This window comes from Camelus ferus, chromosome 7 (genome assembly GCF_009834535.1).
Source record: "Camelus ferus isolate YT-003-E chromosome 7, BCGSAC_Cfer_1.0, whole genome shotgun sequence".
NCBI lineage: Eukaryota > Metazoa > Chordata > Mammalia > Artiodactyla > Camelidae > Camelus > Camelus ferus.
The window spans coordinates 23,966,434-23,991,364 of record NC_045702.1 but is presented as its reverse complement, the minus strand read 5'-3'; the positions used below and the strand labels follow the sequence as shown (position 1 = coordinate 23,991,364).

The window sequence follows — 24,931 nt, the reverse complement described above, 5'->3', positions numbered from 1 at the left end:
GTTACTTTATAAGTTCCTAACACACAGTATGCATATTTATTCCATTAGAATGCTGAAATACAAGCTCTTTAAAGACATGTAGGTGGTACTAACATATACAATTACAAGTATTTAAAAATACCTACCTTTAGAAGAAATGATGCTCCATCCACCTGTGCTTTGCCCAAGAGCTGACAAGTCAGGTCAAAATACTGCATTGGCTGAACATCACACAATTTTACTAACGTTGAAGAAGGTGAAATATGAGTAGATGCCCAAACACGTAAGGCTTCCACCATTTTTTCGTCCTCAGCAGTGAAATTAAAACACTTGCTTGAAGTACGAGGTATGATAGGAGCTCCCAGAGTTCCCTCAAATGTCAAAGATGCAAAGCCAGAGCTGGCAATACCTTGAGTCTCGTTTTTATATACTTGGATCTAAGAAAGTGGCAAAGTACAAAACAAAACAGAAACAAGCAGAACAGAATCTAGGAACTGGAGATACTTGAGAGATTATAAAATCTTGCCAGCATAGTTAATAGAGGACATAATTATTTAAATATTTCATTTAATTAGTATATGAAATTATAAAATCTACTGGATACATGAAGATCCACAAGCATCATGTAAACTGTAAAACACTATGCAAAATTTATTTTTATTTTTTAAAGAGGTACGCGGTAGACTCCCTAATACTATCAAGCTTGTACTTTTACTAACAAAACATTTATTAGTTTTACTATTAAGGTATAATTTACAAAAGGAAACAGGATAATAAGTAAGTTACTTGTGAATGTTATAGGGAAAACTAGTACACATAAATACAAGAGTTTGAAGTGAATAAAATGCTGCTGAGACTAAGGTTTCATCAGTCTGACAGAGCTAAGACGTGCCCTAAAGATACTGGCTTTCTGAATTTTGAGGCTCAGTTATTAGATTCACGTGCATTTATGACTGATACACCTTCATAAAGCAACTCTTTGGACTTACAAAATGTCCTTTTTAATCTCTTGTAATACTGTCTCATTAATAATTGTATTTATATATCTATTAGAAATTAGAAAATATATTGAACTGAAGGATACTTAAGTTGTGATGTGTTTAAACTTATTGGATATAACTGAAGTATCACAAAGAGAAAAATTTCTAGGCATAATTGAGTATTTTACAAAAGAAGAAAGGTTGGAAATCAGAAGTTTAGGCTTCTATCACAAGAAGCTGCACAAGGAATATTATCTCAAACCCAAGGAAAGCAGAAGTAAAACATAATCAAGGTAAGAAAAATAGAAACATACAATAGAGAAAATCAAAGTGAGAAGCTGATTCTTTGAAGAGGCTAATAAAAATAATAAGCCTAGAAAGATTAATCTGGAAAAAATGAGAAGAAACATAAATTATAGTATCAAGCCTGAAAAAAGGACTTATCAATACAAATCCTACAAACATCTAAAAGATAAGTAACATTATGACCAACTTTATATCAATAAATTTGACAATTTGGATGTAACAGGCAAACTTTTCTAAAAATTAAATATATCATAAATTAAATATAATAGAAAATTTGAATAATCTCATTCCTCTTAAAGAAATGTAAATTCATTAATAAAACCTACAATAAAGAAACCACCAGGCTCAGATAGCTTTACCAGTGCACTGCCCCAAGCATTTAAGTAAGAAAAAACCACTAATCTTGCATAAACTCTTCTAGAATCAAAAAAGAGGGCACCCTTCCAGTTTTTATGAGGCAGCATAGTTTTAATTTCAAAATCTGTCAAGGACATTACAAGAAAAGAAAATTACAGCTCTAAATATAAAACAGGAAAATAATAAATGACTTAAAGGAAAACTTAGCTATATTCATAACTGGAGTAGACAAAGAGTTTCAGGACATAAAAAGTACTGACAATTCTGAGTCGGGGTACAAAGGGAGTTTCTAGAGTTTTAGTTACATGAACATGCTAATACTGTGAGAAGAGAGATGTATATTCTACTTCAAATAAACAACTACAAATACAGCTGGCCCTTGAACACTGGGATTAGGGGCAACCACCATCCACACAGTTGAAAATCCCCTTAAAACTTATGGTGGGCCCTCTGTATCCTCAGTGTCACATCTTTGGATTCACCTAACTGTGGGATCCTGCAATACTGTAGTGTTTACTATTGAGAAGAATTTGCATGTAAGTGGCCCCTGTGCAGTTCAAACCCGTGTTGTTCAAGGGTCAACTGTACTATAGGAAACAGCAGTGTGGGAGAAATAAACTATTTTTTTTTAAAGTTTGGATAAGCCTGTAATATAGTGCCATGATGATAATATTTTTATTTCTCTTTTAAGAAAATGTTCTCCACCATTCTTTAACTCTAAGGGAAAAGGCACTAATAGAGCGAGAGAGGTAATTCCCACCATATCTAAGACTAGAGCACACCTGGACACCACACTCAGTTATGAGCATCAGTGACTGTGAGGGCCACAGAGGAACTGAAGCAACAGAAGAAAAGACAGAAAAGATAGTGACTGAGGTTGCATGGAAACCTATGTAACAAGAGCAAAATATGAAGGGACTGAAATGTTTAAAATCAAGACTGAAAACATTACAGTATAGAAAAACTGATTTTTAAAAAATCACATACTATCTAATATGTTCCACCTTCCTATTAAATGTTTTCTGGCAGAATGCAAATAGCCTAAGTCATGGCATCTAACACATTTCTGTGGAAGGAGGCAAGGTAGTTTGTTCTAATATGAATCATCTGAAGTCTGACACTGCTTACATTTCCTCTATATCTCTTGAAATGCCTGATGTCGTGTTCTAACAAAGCAACCACAGAATCAGTGCTAACTGGTTTTAGTGAACAATACAGAGTTCTCTTCATACAAACATAAATTCTAGACAGTATGAATTATACCTTCAGCCTGTGAAAGCGAACAATATCTCCATTTTTATAAATAATTGGAAGGGCTTCATAATTTCCACTAAAGAACAGGCAGGTTAACTTTACATTTGTCTGGTCCACAATTGTTACAACCGAGCAATAATCTGGAAAACACAAAAATATTTTACCTGACTTTTTGTATTTCAAAGCATTTGACAAAATGAGAATATGCTGAGTTCAAAACATCAAACAAACTCTATTCTTCCCTCTAATGAAGTCTTCTAAGAATAGGATTAAAACAAAGAAATTTTACTTCTCAAAACTCACTGTCAAATTATTTTGCACAGGTGTTCTAAAGAAATTAATTTTAGAAAGTTTAATAAAACAAAAATAAAAACCTTACTTAATATAAATTGTCTGGAGGTGTAATAACTTATTACTCAAAGTTGAGAAATCATAAGGCAGAGAAACATATTCAATAACAATTTACAAAATAAACATAATTAACTTGAGAATGACAACAAAAGACTAGAAGACATTTGCAGCAAATGTGATAAAGAGTTAATACATTGCAAAAAGAGCCTATGAAAATGGGTTATAAAACCCAGGATTTTACAGTAAATATAAAATTCAAAAGAACAATTCATAGAAAACTATATAATAATAACAAAACTAAAAGGGAAAATGATGATTTGCTAGTTGTCTATAAAGGTTACACATTAGAACAAAAGAGGTATTTTATACAACTTAAATTGGTTAAAAAAAAAACCACCACCAAATTTAATGATAGTTGGGTTGCCATGAAAACAGTAACTTCAAACAGTGGTAGCAGCAAAAATTATAATAGATGCTACCTTTTAATATACATGTTTCAGAAAACTGAACATTTGAGAAAATTTGTTGACTTCCTTCCTTCCCAGTACCATAGTAATGACAATTTAGAGATAGAAAAGGATAAACCCAGAACAGTGAAGGCAGAAGACAGAAGAGGGGAGTGAAGGAGAGGGTGAGAAGATATTAATGTAGTTCAGGAAGCTGGGAAAGTAAGTGGTTAAGGGACAAAATGAGCAGAGGAGGCTGCATCTAGAAGATACCATAAAGTGGCTACAGCAAAGATGGGGGCCACCGGGATTAAAGGTGGAAGTGAAAAATAGAGCCAAAGTCAGGGCTAATCAAAAGTTTACACAGAGAACAACTGTTTCAATGACCACCCATCCTAACCCCTACTCCCCGTGAAAATGACTTCAGGTAACCAGGCAGGGTATCTTAGTCTATAAACCCACCCCTCCCTAGAACACAGGCTGTTTTCAAAGGAAGTTTCACTGACAGACCAGAAAGTGGCAGAGCTTCTGATGCGGGTGTTAGCATCCAGAATAAATCCCTCTGCATTATCACATCAGGGGGTCCACAGTTAGATAGGAGACTCTCTTCCCACCCACCCTAGACTGACATTTTTAGTCAAGGTGCCCTATATAAGTACTATTTGTCTCTGTCAGATTTCCCATTTCAAAAAAGAGAGCAAGTTGAAAAAACAAACTACTTATATACAAAGCAAAGGAAACAAATGTCTGCAATCTAAAATAAACCATATCTACATTTGTAAATGTAAAGACAGTAAACCATTACCAGACACAGAACAAAAACGGAAGGAGGGAGGGAAGGAGGGATACTGGGAAGGGGAGGGGAGGAGGTGGAGGGGAAGAGAGGAAAAGTGGAGGGACAGGGGGAAGGAATTGGGGGGGGGGGAGAAGAATGGAGGGCAAGAGGGAGAGAAACCTGATTCTGTGAGGAGGGGACAATAATTCAGAGAGCATAAAAAACTTGAAAAACAAAACGTTAATAAGCATCTTCGAAAAGAGTAAAAAGATACTACATCCTTGTCTCTTGATATACAGGATCTACTGGACCCAATTTTAGTTTTTGAGTTTCCTTTCTCAGTAGTTCTATTTGTAAGGAGTGTTATTTCATGATAATTTTTTCTTTCTTAGCAGGCTTCCCAAGATTGAAGATAAATTGTACTTATTTTTTAATGGAATAAAACACATTTTTGTTTGTGATTATCACTATGGCTCTATTGCATCCCCTTTTATACATCTAAGACACATCATGGAATCTCAGTCATCTATTTTCCTATCTTGAAATATTCTATTTCCTTATCCTATTAATTCTTTCATTATTCCTATCGATGCTAAAAAAGACTAAATTATTTTTTAAGTGGGAAAATGAATGATTTGCCTAGAAGAATGATGCAAGAGTGAAATGAATCATCCCAGTTGCACTGCATTGCTCAATGTGTTACATCACCTTTTAAGAAGATACTGGAGTTTGGAAACTATTTTTGGAGTTTCTTCTTCAGCTTTAAGAATTTAGTTAAGAATTCAGAGCTGAAAAATGTTTGCCAATAGTCACAGAGAAGAAAATTGAGAGAGGAAGTCCGTTAAGCATTATTAGATGAATCAGAAGCTGAATGCAAAGACAGGTAGCAGCACGTTAGATTCTATGGCTAACGATGAGTGTACTTTGAACAAAACACAAATGCTCTGAAGGTTTTACGTTTCATGTAATTTCATGACAGACAAAACATTAGTCTAATGAAATCCAATTCAGGTATACACCATCAAACTTGGGTGTTTTTACATGTTTTGTTTCCTGACAGCTTCTGCAAAACCACGTATCACAGATTTATTTGTAATAGAATACACAAATGCACATTTCATATTTATATCAGAGAGCTATTTAGTACTTATATTTATAGCTTAAGTTGCAGTAACTCTTGATTACTCCTCTCACTCTGAATGCTTCACAATGAGCCACTTTTGTAAACTGGGGATATAATACAAAACTACAGAACAGCACATTTAGCAGGCATAAATAATAACAGTTGAATTGACAGAGGCCAGTCTTTGTAGCACATACGTGATATTAAAGAATGGAACAACTGAAAACATGGGGTTTAGGTTAAAAAAAATCAGGTTTAACCTAAATTTCAAAATACTGAAAACTGTCTCACTGTTTTGTTTTTCCTGGAAAATGCCAGCCTTCCAAAAAATGACAAAGAGAGGGAGAGAGTTGGGAGGTGGTGGGGAGAGGAGGAGGAGAGAAGGGGAGGGGGGAGAGAGAGAGAATTGCCCAAAGAGCAAGACAACAGGTGAGTGCCAGTGTGTGTGTGTGTGTGCGTGTGTGCGTGCGTGCGTGCGTGCGCGCGCGTGCGTGCGCTCAAAATTCTGGGCGGGCTAAAGGAATGGCTCTATGTGCTGGTGTAGATTATGGAGAAGAGGGCACTCTCTAGCTGCATCACGATGGCCTGAAAATCTACGTTTTTGTGTTTTCATGTAAGTGACTCCATGTGAATGAAAATGGCATCTCCTTAATGGTGCACACTTGTGCACTGCACATCTGAACTATTGTATGCTAAGTACGTGTTTTCTTTCCTTCTTTCTCATTCATGGCTTGTATTTTCTCTTTGGAAGTACTACCTGTGACTTCAGCAAATGTAAGCCAAAGAGACTCACCTGGTGCTCAAAATCTTTAATGAAGTTAAGATTTTATTAACAAAGAAGGAAAAAAAGAGGTCCTTTCCATAGAGCAAGAGCTTCCTTGAAAGCAAAAAACATCTATACTGCATACATACATAAAGTGATAAATGAGAATTTGTAGGCATGCAAGGCTTACTACTGTAAGGATCTTGACAGTGGTGGGGGGCGAGTGGACGTTATACAGCAGCAGAATCACCACAGACACTACCTACAGGTGAATGACCAAGCTCACGCAGCTTGGGTAAACCACTCTAGAATTTAAACCTTAGAAATCCCCCCCACCACCTGAGCATGCTGAATACCTCAGCACTGGTATTTCGTATTTTAGCAGCAACAAACCCTACTAAGTCTTTGCTTTACTGTTTTCCAATCCAATTTTTAAAAAATTAGTATATAAATTAATCTAAAATTTATCAAGTGTCTACTTAGTGGTAGGTGTACTGCTACTCAGTGAGAATACTAAACAAACAAGCATGACACCTTCTCTTATGAAGTTTACATCTTCCTTATATTGACTTGCATTCTAAAAAAGTAATGCTGTAATCTCAGCTTGTGTATTATTTTATATGTCAACATTTTCTAGTACATAGTTTATACTCCCTGTATATGTAATGATTCATCACAATAAAGGCAGAATTAATGATGCACACGACATTTTCTAGAATAACTGGAAATTGACCTTTAAGCTTGACACTGGATAAACAGAAAGCCTTAAGACAATCCTGGATTCTTGGTGAGCATTACAGTAAGCATTCACATTTAAGAAAAGTGGTAAAAATAAAGGTTAATAAATTTCATACTCAACCTTGTAGTTCAAAACACAACAGACCTTAAATTAAATTTCAAACCATGACTGAAGTTTAACCAGAGTCTGAAATTATGTTTAATGTTAAAGAACATTAGATTCTGATAAAAGATATTTATAGTCCTAAATGTAGTTTGGGGTTATCAAATAATAATCAATAATGTGCAAAATAAAATGCCAATATTTCTAGTTAATTTATAGGAATGGAGAAATGCACTTTACTTCTTAGACAGAAAACAAAACAAAAATACAATGTTAAGCAAAGTATCCTGTTCCCAGGCCTATAACTGGGGGAAAATTACAAGATCTAGTGGTCAACAATTACTTAGGCCTTACTATATTCCAGGTAGTGTGCCGAGCAATTTATACATATTACCTCCCTGAATTCTTAGACAGTTGTATGTAGCAGTTTACAAACAAGAGAAGGTGGTTTCTTAACAAGGCTAGGTAAGATATCCATGTGTGAACGTCCTGTAAGTCACATATAACTCAGCGTATCTGATTCCTATGTTTCTACATTTAACCAAAACACTGCACTATCTCCATATTGCATGTTTTTTAAAACATAAACAATAATCCCAAAGAAAGTAAAATATGCTTAAAACTGACGGATGGAGGCTTGAGAGTTTTTCTAAGTAGGTGAAATTACACTGTATCTTAACTCTATACTATTTACTATTTAATGCATTTGTCTTGAAACATACTAAAGGAGAGTTCATTGCTGAAGAATTAACATATCATCATAATGAAACTTCACATATAAATTTACTCCAGAAACAGATCCTACAAACATCATCAGAGGAAGGTTCTACAATAATGCATTCTTATGATGCTTGTATGTATTTTTATATTCTTTGTAATAACTATATTTTGACTCATACAACTGAAAGAAGAAAAGAAGAAAAGGAGGCAAAAGAGTGTCTCCTAAGGTATCTGAACAAGAGTTAAATCCCAGTGGCAAGACAAAGGCAATAAAAGAAGATGTATGTTTAAGTATGAGGCTAAAGAGAAGTTAACTGCATTGTGAGTGGTAGGAGGGAAAAGGAGAGAACACGGTGTTATAAATCAGGAGTTGCCAGACTATGGCCCACAGCTCAAATCCAGCACAGTGCCTGTTTATTATCTTTTCAAAGCATTCAACTTACGTTTAAAAAAAAAAAAGTCTTCACATTCATATTCATCCATTTATATAAGATTTTATGAAATTACTTAATTAGAATAAAAGTAAAGGAAGTATGAACAAATTTGGGAACAAAATTCTAAGAAAACAATTCTTGCAGGCATGCAGTCCCACTAGTCGGGAGCAGGAATGAGCAGGGGCTTTAGGGCCAGTCTCCCAGTCACCAATTCCTAGTTGGGAGAGCTCAGGATGACAAAAGCATCAGTAACAAGGATTTTACAGACAGAGTGGAGAACATTTGTTCAGTGCCAAATTAGATAAGAACAGGTTGGTTAAGAAAGTTTCTAATTTAAATAATAACCTACTGTGGGAAGGCATCAATTGTCATGAAATAAATTATGTATATTTATTGGGTAACAAATGACTTATTTGTACACTAGCAAATATTTTTCAGAACAGTGACTGTATACAGAAGATTTCTAAAGAATGTCAGAAGGAAAGTAGACACTTTAATCAGAAAACACAGATAGCCTTCCAGATTTAGGATTAAGTCTTCACCATTCACAGCATCTATAACACATAGTAGTTGAGTACCTATCTTTACTAAATTAATGCATGTCATTACCTACAGCAAATATATACTTGTAAAAATTCCTTTCTGAGGCCTACTGCAGACACTGAAAATCATTTAGCCTCTTTGTGCCTCTATTTCCTTATCTGAAAAATGGAGAAAATAATAGAATTCACCTAATATGATTGTTAGAATTAAACAAGTAATTACATGTAAAGTACTTAAAACAGCACCTAGAACATGGTTAAATGCTATATATGAGAGCTGGCCAATGGTGGTGGTGGTGGTGGTGGTGGTGGTGGTGGTGGTGGTGGTGGTGGTGGTGGTGGTGGTGGTGGTGGTGGTGGTGGTGGTGGTGGTGGCGGCGGCGGCGGCGGCGGCGGCGGTGGCGGCAGCAGCAGCAGCATTTCTATTACTGCTAATTAATCAGCATAATTCTCTAATGAACCCAGGTATGATCTTAGAATCTGTCTTAACAAAGTATCTGAAGATACCCAGGCAAGATACAGTGCCAAACTGATCACAGTTGGCACATGAAATGAAACGTACAGAGGTAAGGGATTGCAAAGGAATTTCAATTTCAATTTCCATCGGAATCTTATTTAGTTGCTTTTAGATATGGTGCTCTCAGAGAACCATCTTGTAGTTAACAACAGCATTCAGTCCTCAAGAGAAATTTCACTTGGAACACAAAGAGTTTCTGAAAAGCTACAAGGTAGAAAGCAGCATTAACCACTTATCTTATTCAAAAATAAAAGGTTAAAAATAATATAGAACAATTTTAATGGAGCTAAACGGTAATCAAGGGCCAAGAAGATCTAATACCTAACTTAAAAAATTAGGATAAAGAAGTTCACCAGATGATAGACTGTGTCAGTTTGAAGAAACGTTCAACTTCCAGTAGGGTTAACAACTCTTAAAGTTTGGTCTGCAAAACACTGGGGGGCTCCTAGACATTCTTATGGGGTGATAAAGTCAAACTTATTTGCATAGTAACACTACAATGTTATTGGCTTTTTACTGTGATGACCTTTGGGACTGATAATATAAAAGCAATGGTGAGTAAAACTGTTGGTGTCTTGGCAAGAATCAAGCAGTAGCATCAAACTGTAGTGGTGGTCATTGTATCCTTCACCAAAACACACTACATTAAAACAAAAACCCACAACAATTTTATTAAAGAATAAGGATGTTCTTGATGAAACATTAAAACTTTATTACATGTGACCTATGAGTATATGTCTTTTTAATATTCTACATGATGACATGGGAAGTAAAATATTTCATTTGCTTATCAAAGTATGATAGTCATTTTGAGGAAAAGCACTTGTGTGACTGAGTTGTGAGTTACACTCACCGTTTTTCTTCATGGAACAACATTTTTATTTAAAATCACGACTGACAAACTTTAGTTATTCAGGCTTTGGTATCTGACAGATGTTTTTACAAAAATGAATGGAATGAATCTGTCTGGTCAATGAAAACTGGCAACATTATTTTGCCAATGATAAAGCCAAAGTTTTTAGGCAAAAATTAGAATATTGGAAAATTTCCATCTTCTACCATGATACTGATAGCATCCCAAAAGTCAAAGACTTTTCTGATAAAACTGAAGGCTGACAGAAATTACTGAATTGTGGGTACTGGTATGTTTCAGTATTGTATGATATTGTGCAATGAAATGTGTTAACATTTAGAAGGTCAGCATAGCGCAGGAAATTCTTTAAAATGACTTATGCATTACAAATCATGGATGATTTAAAGATCCATTCAAAGTGCAAGATGGATCACTGGATTTTAATTCAATAAAATATGAAAGTTCATGGCTATGGTTTCAGATTCCTCATTGCAACTAATTTTTAAAAAGCTACCACTTGCTGATTTTTGGTGTATTATCAAAGAATATCCAAATTTATCTGAAGACTAAAAATCCTCTTCCCTTTTCCAGCTACAAAGTTGTGAAACCAGAAATTTTTATATATCTCAACTGAAATAGCATGTCATAACTAACTGAGGGCTGAAGAGATAAGTCTGCTTTTACTATTTTAAAGATTAAAATATCTTAAAAAATGGGAAATAATACCACATTCCGTATTTTTGGAAAATATTTTTTCATTAAAAATGTTACTTATGTTTACATGTAATAGACTGTTTTTGGTTTAAATGAATTATTAAATGTTATTAAATGTTAGTTCTTCACTTTTGATTTCTAGTATGTTTAAGTATCTATATCTAAGACCCATATAAATAAATGCTCCTAGGGATCCTCATAATTTTTAACAGTAAGTTTTTAATTTTTAAAATATTTTTAATTTTTAAGAGTGCTTAAGAAGCACTGATTTAGAGCATCAATATTATACTTTCAGAAAGTGAAAATTCATAAAGCACTACATTTTATATAGATCACTACAGAGACAGGTCCCTTGCAATACTATCAAATTGTAAACAAGTAAGAATTGGCACTACCCCTTCCCAGTTCACAATAAATAAATGAGAGTTAAACACACACACACACACACACAAATACGGACAATGAATTGCTTGAAAGTGAAGCTCCATCAACCTTAATCTAAGTCAGTAATCCCTAAACTTGATTCTATGGAACAACAGTTTAAGTAAGAACCAGAGTACATTAAAAGGGGTCCACGTTCAAATAATTCCAAGTAAAAATATGTTAAAAATAAAGTTAAACGGGTTCCTTTATTAAAACTTTTCAGAGGTGATAACGTGCTAATAATGCATCGTGAATCTCAAGAGCCAGATACAGTATGCAGAATTTCCCACTTTTTCACAGAATGTTTCACAGAACTGGTGTTTCTCCCACTGAGAATGCTTTGCTAAATAATACTTTTAAAATAACTTGCAGATTTAAGCTTATGTCAATTAGATCTGCAAGTTATTTTAGAAGCATTACTGAGAAAACTGGAGCACTTACAGCCTCACTTAATGAAGAGGCAGACAGCTCTTCATGACTACATTTTCCTGTTATCTTGGGACATTCTCTTCACCAGTTCTTGCCTCCCCATTATCTACCCTGTCTCCTGGCAACCCAGTTACAGATTTTTGTCCTCTTTTTTACATTCTTATCTCACTCTTTGTTGTTACTTACAAGAGTGCAAAAAAAAAAAAAAATCAAAATAGTAAAATTCCATTTTGATGCTTCCTGATACCAAACCTAATTGCTACCCTGACTTCTCCCACCCAACCTGCAGGGAACTCGAAAGCAATGGCATCCTTATTTGCCTGGAAAATGAGTAGGGAGCAATTGTCATCTTGAAGAATGTTTCCCAGTTTACATAAACTATACCAAGTAACCAAAATAAACTGTGAAGCAACTGGGTGACATAAAACCCAGTCAAATAACCTGTCCTTAATCTTGCAAGTAACTGGTAACTTTTACAGTAAAACCCCAAAGGCAATCAGAAAAGTCTAATAAAGTTTCCATCTTCTTTACAGTAAAGTTTATACACTGGTTTTTACTATTTCCTACACAAATGAATAATTTTAAGCAATAAAATGATAATCAAAGCTTTCTATTTCTTTTAAAGAGGATCCAAAAGTATTATGGTATTTGGCTTTATATTATTATGGATAGACAAAAACAGATATTCATAAATTTCATAAACTCCATACATTTCATTGTATCTAATATTTTCCTTAAAAAAAGAACTGTAAATAAATACTGAACTCTAGTTATTGATAGTTACATTGTCTAGAGATTATACTGTATTTTCAGTGGAAAAGTAGTCTCTTGTTTTAAAACAACTTTGCTCTCAAATAACTCATACTATAAATTCAAAAGATAACATTAATATATCCATACCCATTGTAATTTTCTGTTATGTAACTCTTCCAATGAGCATTTCAAAAGTATTTACAACAAAGTTTAGGACTCCACCTCAATGAATTAAACTGTTTTGCCTTATTCAGATAATTACAGGACTGTATTTTTATAAACATCTGGTGTAGTGACTAAGGAAAAGGGCACATAAATTACACTCAAAAAGAAATACTGCCCACTGGAAAGATAAACTGAGAAATTCTAAAATCCCCCTGTATTTATGCTATTTCTCAGATTTGTTTTAGTTCTCCATTTCTACAGCTTTAATTTTGGACTACTGTTATAATCTGGAATTATTTTTCCTATCATCATATTTTCTTCTCCTCCTGTCAAATTACAAACAATTAAAACAGCATTCTTGAAATACATCACTACCCTTACCAAAGAACTTCTAGTATTACCACATTATCTACGGACATTTCTGAGCTGCTTAAAAAAAACACTAATATGTAAATATATACAGATACACAGATGTGTATATAGTTAACTAGAGAACTATCAAATAAAAAAGTACTTTCTCAACACCAAGGATCATAAAAACAGAATTTGAAAATATCTCATTCGAAGTTTACGTCTTAGTATTTTAAATCTAACTTCTTCACAGGCACGCCCACACACGCAATCAATTCAATTACTGAGCTGCAGGCCCAGAGAGTCTTACACAGTAATATTCTTCAAAATATCATCTCCTTACAAAGCAAGCTGTTTAGAATAGTATAACCTGAGGATGACTGTAGACTATCCTAAGGTTGTCTATAAAATAATGAGGAGTTTCAAAATAAAACACCATTTTATACACATATTTTGTATTTACCTATGTATAAATTTATAAAAGGAAACAAAAATTCAGATTCAAGAAATAAGTGGCATTAAAAAAGTGTCCAGTAATTTGCTTTTAAGAATAATAAAGACAAGCAGCAATCTAAATGAAATATTAAATAGCTTTCAGAGATGCAAATCAAAAAATACAATAAAGATACCACTTGCACCCACCAGAATGGCTAAATAAAAAATACTGAGAGTACCAAATGTCAGCAAGAGTGTAAAGCCACATTTTCCATGAGAGTTTAAACCGGTACAACCTCTTTTGAAAACTTTTTGATAGTATCTACTAAAGCTGAACGTATGTTCACCATATGACCCTGCAATCAATCCACTCCCACAAATATACAGAACAGAAATGCATACATTTTTCAGGAAAAAAAGATACAAGGATAACAAGAATGTTCATCATAGAAGTAGCATTCATAATAACTAGAAATTGGAAACACCCAAATGTCAGTCAGTCAAGAGAATGGACAGACAAACTGCAGTGTATTCATTCAAAGAAATGGGACAGAAAGATTACTGCCATATATACCATCAATTTCACAAAAGTAAGACTGAGCAAAAGAAGACCCAAAGGAATAAGTACTGTATGACTCTACATGAGGTTTAAGAAAGTACAGAACTAAACTATGATAGAAGATAAGATAGTGGTTATCCTGAAGGGGGTTGTTACTGGAAGGGGACACAAGCAGGTTTCCAGTGTGCTAGTAAGGTTCTATTTCTTGATCTGGATGGGTGTGTTCATTTTGTGAAGATTCATCAAGACATATATCCATGATTTGTACCATTTTTCTGTGATGCTAGCCCTCAATTAAAAGTTTACTTAAATAAAAAGGAAAAATCAGCAAATAAATAACCAAGCTACTCATTTTAATAAATCCTAATAAGGCAAACTGCTATAATAGGTTTTATTTAACTGCCCCAAAAAAGTAAAGTGTTCCACAAAATGAACAAATAATCCTTCAATAATGACTACATAAAATAACAAAAATATTTATTTTTCCCATGCCTAATTTTTTACTCATTCCCAAATGAAGGAAAAATAAACATGCAAAACTATAGTCAACTTACAACTTCATATTTTAATAATAAAGTTACAAAAATAAAAGGTAATTTAAGTTTATTTTCTTGATAGCTAACATCGGCAGGGAAGGTAGGGATAGTAGAAAGACATTTAATAAACCAGTATTCTTTCTTGGTTTATCTAACTAGTGTATAATATTTAAAAATATATATTTAAACTTTTAATAAAGGATTGACTTCAATTATTTTAATGCTTCATTAAGACTTCATGTTTAAGCTGTTGACAAAGTATTTTAACTACTTTAACACTTAGGTAATACTTCATGTAACTTGATATAAATTGAGAAAAGATAAATGACAAATTAAGCTCCGTATTCTGCAATCTTAAGCAATTCACCTAATTTCCTCAGTATGATTAAGTGTAAATTGCCTTGGAGTTTTATTATAAGGGTAAGCTGGTAGTTCATCTAACCAAGGTCTTTAATCAAAGCATGCATGCATAAATTATATTATCCACAAAAAAAATTCCTTAATGAAAGTTGCTTCACCTCCTTTTTATCTACTACAGCACTGCTGTTTTTAAATCAACCAGTATTTTAGCAAATTTTCCATTTGTATAAAACTTTATTATTGAAACACTGAAGTAAAAGCTATGAAGACAAATCACTGAATAAAGGCAATATTATACGTTATAATCTTGTTATTTACAAGGACACTTTCTATACAATACACATATAATAGCACTCCCTTTATTATGCTGGTGTGTGATTAACATAATTTGGACTCATGTTTTTTATAATATTGCAAAAGATCATGGGAGGCAGGAAAGAAAAGAAAGTATGATAAACTGTGATATAGATTCTATAATATAGATATGTGTGTGTGTGATTAGATAAGTAGGTTAGATTAGCTAGATAGATAAATACATAGATAGACAGACAGGTAAATTAGATAAATAGATAGGTACCTAGATATTCCATGAGTTCATAAATGTTATTCTGGAATTATATAGCTGGAGGCATTTTCTTCTTATGATTTACTCTATTTACTCAGTGAGCAACCACAGGTCACAGACAGTAAACGTAGGTGTAAGGATTTATACTAAGACTAACAATGGTCTTTATCTTTACAGAGTTTGTATTTAAAATAAGGGAGGCAAAACTAATAATTTTTAAAAATTTAAAAAGTTTTTAAAAATAACCATAAAAATATACTGATATTCAGCAATAAAAAGGAACAAAACTATTGATACATTGCTACAACATGGAACCTCAAAATCTTTATGCTAAGTGAAAGGAGCCAGAAGCAAAGATCACATGTTGTTTGACTCTATCTATATGAAATGTCCAGAAAGGTATAGAGACAGAAAGGAAATTAGTGGCTGCTTAGGACTGAGGATGGCAATGAGGACTGACTGCAAACAGGATGGAGATCTTTTTGAATGGCATTGCTTGTTCATGCCTATAAAAATAAAATTCAGTCTTCTTGGTTAAATCAGTTAATATCAACCATCCAAATATCTGAAGTTTTGTTAACTATGAGCTCTTTTGTTAACTATGACCTCCCATTCTATTTGGTATTGAAAATTATACCTATTTTAAACTGTAATTTTAATTTTAACTTGAGAGGGAGATAATATAAACACATGTGCTCAGGTTGTCTGAATTCTTCTTAAAATTTTATGAAAATCATAACCATGAGCAAGATCAAAGGTCAGCAAAGCATGGCCTGTGGGCCAGCTGCCAGCTGTAAAATCAAGTTTTACTGCCACACATTCATTTACATATTGTCTATGGCTGTTTTCATGCTATAAGGCACAACTGAGTAGTTGTGACAGAGATTACCTGTCCTGCAAAGCCTAAAGTATATACTATCCAGTGCTTTCAGAAAAAAATTCAACTCTTAAACTAGATTGATGGTGGGCCTACAAAAAGAAGTGGCATTCCTGAAGAGGGTGTGACACTGCAGACTGGTAACTAGCCAAATACGTGATTTGTTTAAAAGCCTTTGGAACAGGGGAAAGAATAACGTGCCACTTTTAGACACAAGTTTCTACCTCCATTACACTTAGGGTGCTCTGTAAAGCATAAATGATAATCACATGGCCGTTATTATTTAGAGGGTCATGCCCCTGAAGAATGCAGGCCACATAACACTTCACAGAACCAAAGGGTCAATCTCCGTGGTTCACAAACAACTTTAGTGTGCTACATGATAATGCTTCTAAACTCTTTATATTCTTAATTTTATATTAAAAATATCACTAGCTGGAGAAGGGAGTGAAATTTGTCTCTCAGTGGAAAGAAAGTCTTCTTCATGACTTTAGAGCCTTGTATGGTTTAGAAGTGGCAACAGGTTAAATCATCCAAAGATCAAATCTATTGCGGAAAAGGACAATTAATAACATATTCAGCAGAGCTTAAATATATTTTGATTGGATTAGATATAATGTTTAGCATTTATATGCATTCAGGCTTTCAAAAAATCACAACAAATTCATAAACATAAATAAAGGTATACCTTACTACACAGGCAAGTCCAACCGGTTGCTAACCTCCACTGATCCTACTTCCATATCTTATTTTACAATCACATCTTTTTCTTCTTTCTCAATGTCACAATCTAAGCTCACGTCCTTTTCCTTTCATAATCAGGTTATTGTAATAATTTCTTTTTTTTAAATAATAATTTCTTAATACTGTCCCTTCATCTCCATCTCTTCCTTTGTACAATACCATCATATCACCACCATTTTTTTTCTCTCTCGTCTTGTCACCCTTCTCCTAAAACAGCTCTAGGTATTCTCTGTTGCATACAGAATAAAGCCCAGGAATGAGACTGAACACTATTTGCCACTAATCTCCCCAAATATATTCTCCACCATTATTCTTCAAGCACTTTATATTTCAAACAAACTAAACTTAAATATTCCTTGTATAAGTTGTGCAGTGCCCCCATATATGTATGGCTGTCTTCATACACCACGTTGCCTGCATTTCTTTAGGTCAGATCCTAATTCTATCACCTTTGTGACCTTATGTAAGCTTCTTAAACTCTGTCTCAGGATTTTCATCCGCAAAATGGAGTAACAAGAATCTAATACACAGAGACTTTTGAGGATTAAGTGAGATAATACATAAAGAAATGCTCTTATGACTTTGGTGCAATTGCATGTTATCTTCAAGGCACTGCACATCAGGAGGGCCCTTCTCTAAAAACACCTTCTCAAGATTCCCAGAACGAGAAGTGATCTACCCCCTTTTGAATCCCCTTTCACACTTATCTTCTCTTACAGCACATACAACTTTCTACCCTGTGCATTGTTTTAAAGTTTTATTTTTTAATATAACTTGAACATAGAGTGTAAATACACACAGACATACATCTCTCTCCCTTAATTAATCACTTGCAGACGATATCACCCAAATGTCAGTCACCCTATTTCTTTGAAATATGCAAATAAAAAAATTATACTGATACATTCAAAGTTCAGATGGTAGCTTTGTTTTGACCCAGAATTCATAGCAAATTGAAGACAATTTTGTAAAGACTACAGTGATTCAACCAGAAGATTGTTCTAATTAACTACACTTGTGCCTCTAAGAAAGATGGAATGAATGAGCCCCAAAGCACAGACTCCCTTACCAGAATCTTAGGAAGAAATAAGGCAATAGAAAATAAATCTGTAATTTCAAGTGTAACATTATGTTAAGAGTCTTTAAGATTTTTCCATAATTATCCAAATAACAATAAAAACAGATAAAGGTATGTGAGTTAAATGTTATTCACATGTTAAATACTGAAGGTCTGATTTATACTAAGGATTGTGCTAGCTGCTACAAAAGGGAGAGAAACTAGAGTCAAACTGATAATAAAATCACACTGTGATCAGAGCAATGATAGGCACAGTGCAAATACAGGGCAACATCTAACCCAGAAGCATGTTGGGATGCAGGTAAGGTGAGTAAAATATGCTTTAGGGCAAGGTTTCTTAACCTTAGCATTGTTTACATATTGAGCAAGATAATACATTGTTTGGGCGGGGAGGGTGGCTAACCTATGCACTGTGCAACACTAAGGGGCATATCTGGTGTCTGCTCACTAGAATACAGTTATGCCGCTCCAGCTGTGACAATGACAATTTCTCCAGACATTGTCAATCTCTCTCCTGGGGGCAAAATCACCCTGGGGTTGAAAACCACCGCTTTAGAGAAATATATATCCTAAATTCTGAATCACCGTGTAGCCTGGTAAAGACGAAGAAATAACATTCTAGAAAAAGAGAACACCAAGAACCAGACCTAGTCAAGAAACCAAAAGTTAAGCAAGGTGTCTGTGGAGCTACAAGTATTTCACTAGGGCTACTGGACAGGGGAAAGGCAAGAGGTTTAAAAAAAAGAAAGGAGTGTTACAAATTGGACTTTCTAAATCTGTAACCTGTAAGGAAGGCAGAAATAGGTATCTGCTGAATGTAGTCTCCCCGCCGCCTTCCCTCCAGAAAAAATTGGTATGTGTAGTAGGGGCCCCAATGACATGGCCTTGCATAAAGCAACTGGCAGACTTGGTCATATTTCATTAATTTTGAAGAGTTTTGCTTACTGGCTATGAAATAGTAAATTTAAAAAGGACACTTTTTTGGTAAGTTTTTTTTCTCTTTTTCTCCATCAGTGAGTTGGCAGTATACCTAAATACATTTCTATGACTTTCTTGTATCTTCACAAACTTGAAAAGCTGTGGGTTATTAATAGCAAGTTTGTACTCCCATGATTTAGATTGAAACAAAGTTGGAGGAAGTTTAAAACTTTCTTTAGCCTGGGACAGGTTGGGGGGGCGGGCGGGTAGGCTGCTCTCAATGGAGTAACATGACCTCACCACCATCAAATTCTCTGTAATGTGGGTATCTTAAAGACCACAGGATGCCCCAGAGTTGAGTCATTCTGTGTCAAAATATTTACCCCTAAACTTAATATAACTTCATTTTATTCAAGTCTACTAAACTCCAGCTTCATTTAAAGACAAATATAAAAGCTATCTCAAGTATTCATTACACTACACTTCCAAAAGAAAGCTGAAATTTCTAGAAATAAAAAGACTATGATTATTGTATACATAAGGAGAATAATTAAAAGTAGTAATAATAAAACTTAAAATGAGAGGCTAAATACTTTGACTTCTAACATATTCCTTTATACGCTAAAACTCATTATACTTCTTCACTAAAATCCAAACACTAGGACAAACGGCTAGTTGTCCTAGTGAACAGAATGCTACTTCATGAATTTAATTAATTTCATGAATTTTATATTCATTCTATTAAGTATTAATAAGTTATTAATAACACATATCATGTTCTAACATTCATCTGACAAAATGCACTAGGGATATATTGCACACACACACACATCCCTTTGAGAACATGACACCATTTATTCTAGCTATATGAAAAAAAATCACAACTTATGGTATGAGTTTCATATAAGCCCTAATCCGGTTTCAAATATTTTTAAATCCAGATACCAGTATCTATATGGCAAATACACCCAATATATTCCTGTAAGGCTTAAAAATACATTAAAATTATGAATGAAGAAACAAAAAAACCAGATTAACAAGCAGACTATAACGTTAAATAATAAATCAGAATTGAGATAAAGAATCCTACCAACCCAAATACCTCCAAACACTCATGTAGAGATTACAGTAAATATACTGCCTAATGATTAAACACTGGGCAATATCTGAATAGCCCTCCTCTTTTTTGAGGAGACCTATCACAAGTCACATACTGGAAGAAGAAAATTCACCCCAGGCTCTGTTAGGTATTGTTCCACAAATCACTATACAGAGGTATAGATATTATGTATGATTTACACATCATATAATTTAATAAATGATTTTGAAACAAGGTAGTTACCAACAAAAAGTTATATCACCGCACACTACATACAAAACAAAATTCCATGCAATACATGCACTATCTGTTCTAAAACACTTAAAATAATTTCAAGGAAATACAGGCTAGTATTTTTCACATCTTCTGATGGGTAAGTCTTTAAGCAAACAAATAAATTATGACTCCACAAGCATTTTAAACATTTGTATTTCAAAACTACCAGTACAAAACCAAAATGCTGGGAAAAGCATCTGTAACATATGTGACAAAAAAGAGATTATCATTATTATATAAGAAGCTGCCAGAAATCACTGAAAAAAGACAAACAACCAAACTAAAAAGTAAGGAAGAGAATATATTTTTATTTTCTTAATTTAAGATATACAAAGTTGGGAGGGAAAGTAATATACTGAAGCAGAAGAAAATCTTAAAAATATAGAAGGAAATCAAAACAATTTGTAACTTGAAACTAATTTTTGTGAACCTAGTATTACTAGAATCCATTTACATGATGTAACAAAGCGTTCCACTGAATGCCACTTAAGACATCTTATTTGTAATAATTCTGAATACACAATCTTTCAAAGACCAATTGCCAACTATATGACAGTTCTACCATATAAATAAAGCTGCTAAATGCATATATAACCAATACAATCTAAATGAGTCAGTTTTACCACATATAGAAACCATAAGTTAAATACAGAATTTAAACAAAAATTCTTCTAGAATATAAACAAAGCGTGCACCACAAAAGTATCATAGTCCTTCATAATGATCCCTGAAAAAGACTGCTACAAGAGCAGAAAACTATGCATCAATAAACTGCTGACAACCTACTGATTATAATTATATTTAGTCAACTTCTTCAGCCATTAGCTTTTGAGAAGTTCACATTTTCATTATAAATCTGACAACTTTTGTCACTTTTTTCAAAGTCTGGCATATTAGTCTCTTCTTCCTCATCTATCAAAATCCAAGTTTATCCTTTAAAGTTCAGCTCTAATGCTATGTCTCTTAGAACCTTTCCCCTGTTAGCATTAATCTCTCCATTGCCACTCTGAAAGCATTCTGCTTATTCCTTTAGCCACGGCATAAAACTGTGCGTTCTATTAGCTAGCTGATTACATTTAGGTCTCCCTCACTTGTAAACTCTCTGAGAGTCATTTTATCTATGCACAATAATCTATGAGTCTACAGACAACAAAAACAAAGCTACACAAGGCTAGCAAAGACATTCTTTAATTGAATGAATAAAAGAATGTACCACAAGTTTCAAGAAAAGAATGAGAAAACTACTGAATTTATAATTCATTAAAATAATTCAAATTATAAACTCATAAAACATTAAGGGTAACATCCTAAATAAACAAGCTAATAATTCATTAAAGGAAAAGGTTATGAAAATCCTGGGATATAGGACAGTAAGCCAGATGCAAGCCTCAGGGTTCATTAAAGAAGTAATTCCTGATACAAGAAAGCAAACAATACAAAGGTTCAGTGACGGGGGAATAAAGATTTTTCTCCACCTTCATTCTCCAAGTGGAAACCTACTTCCTAATGGCATGGACAGAATAGCTGGAAAATAGTGTTGAAAGAGGCTTAGTTCACCTTTCCAAATCCTTAAACGGGTAAGTGATGATCAGCTGTGCCCTGGATGTCCTCAATTCCTGCAAGTAAGATAGCTAAGAACTGGAGAAGAGTCTCATCCTCACTCAACTAGACATTGCAAATTTTTAGCTCTTGGGAAATGGAAAACTCCATGCCTGCCCAAACCACAACCTACATCTTACATAAAAGGTAAGTCCATCATTCAACTTTAAAATACAGATTTGAAAAGCATGGTATGTTATACAATGAAGATTCCATCTTACACAGTCAACAATAAAACGGACAAGTAGAGTCTTGTAAATTGGGGGGAAGACTAAAACCAAAGCGGAAATCATGAATAATTATAATCATTGTATTGTAAGGATTATCTGTCTTAACTATAAATAGTAAATTTCTTGAGGGTAGACACAATGACATGAATCTTTGAATGTCCCCATGTCTAACACCTGGCTTATAGAAAGTACTCAATAAATGTTTGTTAAATAAATGAACAAATGAGTGAACTGAAAAGCAGAACTACATATTTATTTATTTTGCTTCAAATGCCATACATTAAGCCAAAATGTATGTTGTGGTTTTGATATTAACTAAATATTCAAATAACTGAGTATTAACATGCCTCAGATCAGGAGTTTGCAATCTGAGACTCAAAGGCAGTGGGGACCAAACCTTTGACACTGTATGTCTAAGTCCTTATGCATGCATGTGCATTTTTCTAAGGCAGGCTATCTAGCTGTCGTCATTTTTTCATAAAGGTGTAGGACTGCAAAAGGGTTAAAACTTCTAAAGAAACATTATCAATTTTGAAAAATAAAAATTATTATGAAATATTAGATACAATTTTATGTTGTACTAGATGCTTTAATGTCTCTCTCTGATGAATCAGAAAGACTCCTGGATCTTACGGAGCACCAGTGAGTCATTAATTACTCAGTAATTAATAAAATTTTTTCAACCATTTAAATGTGGAATATGTGGGAGTTTATTACTATGCTTTAAGAAATTAAAAGACAGTAACTACATAATCATTAATAGGCAACCAATATGACTCACTCAAACAAAAATATTCAAACAGTTTAGCTGTACAACATCAATAGATAAATGGCAAGTCAGTCTCATAAGTGAAAACAGTACTTTCACACAGACAAAATCAGCAATCCAGAGTTAGGTGGGATGTTTTACAGAACAAGAAAAGGCAGAAATCCTATGGCTCTATCTCATAGCACTCTATCCTAAGAACTAAAAGTAAAACAGACAGGAGCTCTTAGAAGTCTAATGTTTTGGACAAAATGTTAGTAATTTGATTATAATGCTCAGTAAATAGCTAAAACAGGTGTCCTTTTTCTAAGAAACTGAAGAGCAAGAGAAAAAGCCTGCTTCTAGAAACACTGTAACATACAAAAAACTGCTCAGTTTAACCAAGCTGCTTTTTCTAAAATGGAGAAATTCTGAAGGGAGGTGAAGTATGAAAATAATCTAGCATGGTAATGCATTCCGGAGGAAAGTTGGGGAAGGAACCAGTCATGTGCCATATTATGTGGCACAAAAGGCTGGGACTTCTAGGGCCTCAAAATCTGGGGAAAGAACAACAACAACAACAAAAAAAGGAGAGGTGAGCAGTGAAAACTGAAGATGCAGATATTTTGACTATTCTCTCTCCCTTCCTCTGGACTCAAATATTAGGAGAGTAAGCACAAGCCAGGTTCCCTGTACTCTTCCCACTTGCTTAGAGTGAGCAGGCATTATGATACTAAACAAGTAAGCATGACCCTATGCTATTAACAAGCCTGGATGGAAATGTTTTATGGCCTGCCTCCATTTACCTTATTGAGCAAGAACAGAGTAGAAGTCTAAAAATACACTGAGCTATTTGTTAAAATCTGAGACAAAGTTAAAACTATGTGTGATCTAAACCTTTATATGCGTGATCTAAAAAAATCTGCCCAATGTTAACTACGCAAGGCAGAAAACCTAGCTCTATCTAGCCAGCTCTCCAAAGCAAAAGTAAATGTGAAGCTTTCAAAGATAATAGCAATAAAATCTCAAAATCTGAAGAAAGTGGCAATAAGCTTTCCTTCCTATATGAAAGACTGCCATATTATGTACCCTGATGAGTCATTAACAAAATCAATTTTGATATACAATGATCTTTTAATATACATTGTCTCCCTAACCTTTGAGAATGGCTCAGTTTTCATGATGAATCTCATCACAAATAAACAAGAATGTGAGTATCATTAGTACATTTTAATAACAGGACTAACAGACTTCTCCAAGAATAAAAGCTACAATTCCTCCAAAATTGACTATAAAGCTTGGGAAATAAAGCATTTGCTACAGAAATAAGACAGCAGTATGCTCAGGTCATGTGTAATCACTGTTACTGAGGATGAGAAGCAGTCTTCAAGAGAAATTTTAGTCAAGACGTAAAGATACTAAATTGCACCAAACTGCCTCTATTGCACTGAATTTAACATTTATAAAATGAATTTTAATGAAAAATTCTAGCTAATGATAAATAACAGAAGAAATTTCTTTTCCATCTACCTAAATTTGAGTTGCATAAAGATAATTTTCCTCCACATGACTATTATGTACATCAAGATGTAACATTTAGGTTGTGGCCTGTATTTCTGAAATAATATTGCTTTATGTAGAGGCACAGCTGTGGATTGCTCCTGTACATTTGTTCCAGTGCTTCTTAGAGGTAATACTAATGAAATTGATCTTTTCCTGAACACAAAAATCAGTGCTATTTGCCTGACTCTCCTGCAGCATGCTAAACGATGAGCTCTATCAACAGAAATAAAAACGTTAAGTGTAACTAAAATTATAAGACAGATAGCTTTAA

The 24,931-nt window shown here is 34.0% G+C and overlaps 1 protein-coding gene across 5 annotated transcripts in view; it reads right to left on the bottom strand.

Moving 5' to 3' along the window:
• POT1 (protection of telomeres 1) overlaps window positions 1-24,931 on the bottom strand; it is a 77,147-nt gene that overhangs the window by 30,729 nt on the left and 21,487 nt on the right. For 4 of the 5 annotated variants that reach the window (XM_032483579.1, XM_032483578.1, XM_032483581.1 and 1 more), the window contains 2 exons: window positions 2,886-3,040; window positions 126-416 (listed from right to left, as the gene is read on the bottom strand). In XM_032483579.1, coding sequence (XP_032339470.1) covers window positions 126-416; window positions 2,886-3,040 — 446 coding nt within the window. The remainder of the gene's footprint in view (window positions 1-125; window positions 417-2,885; window positions 3,041-24,931) is intronic. The other variant, XM_006189153.3, reaches the window with a different exon arrangement.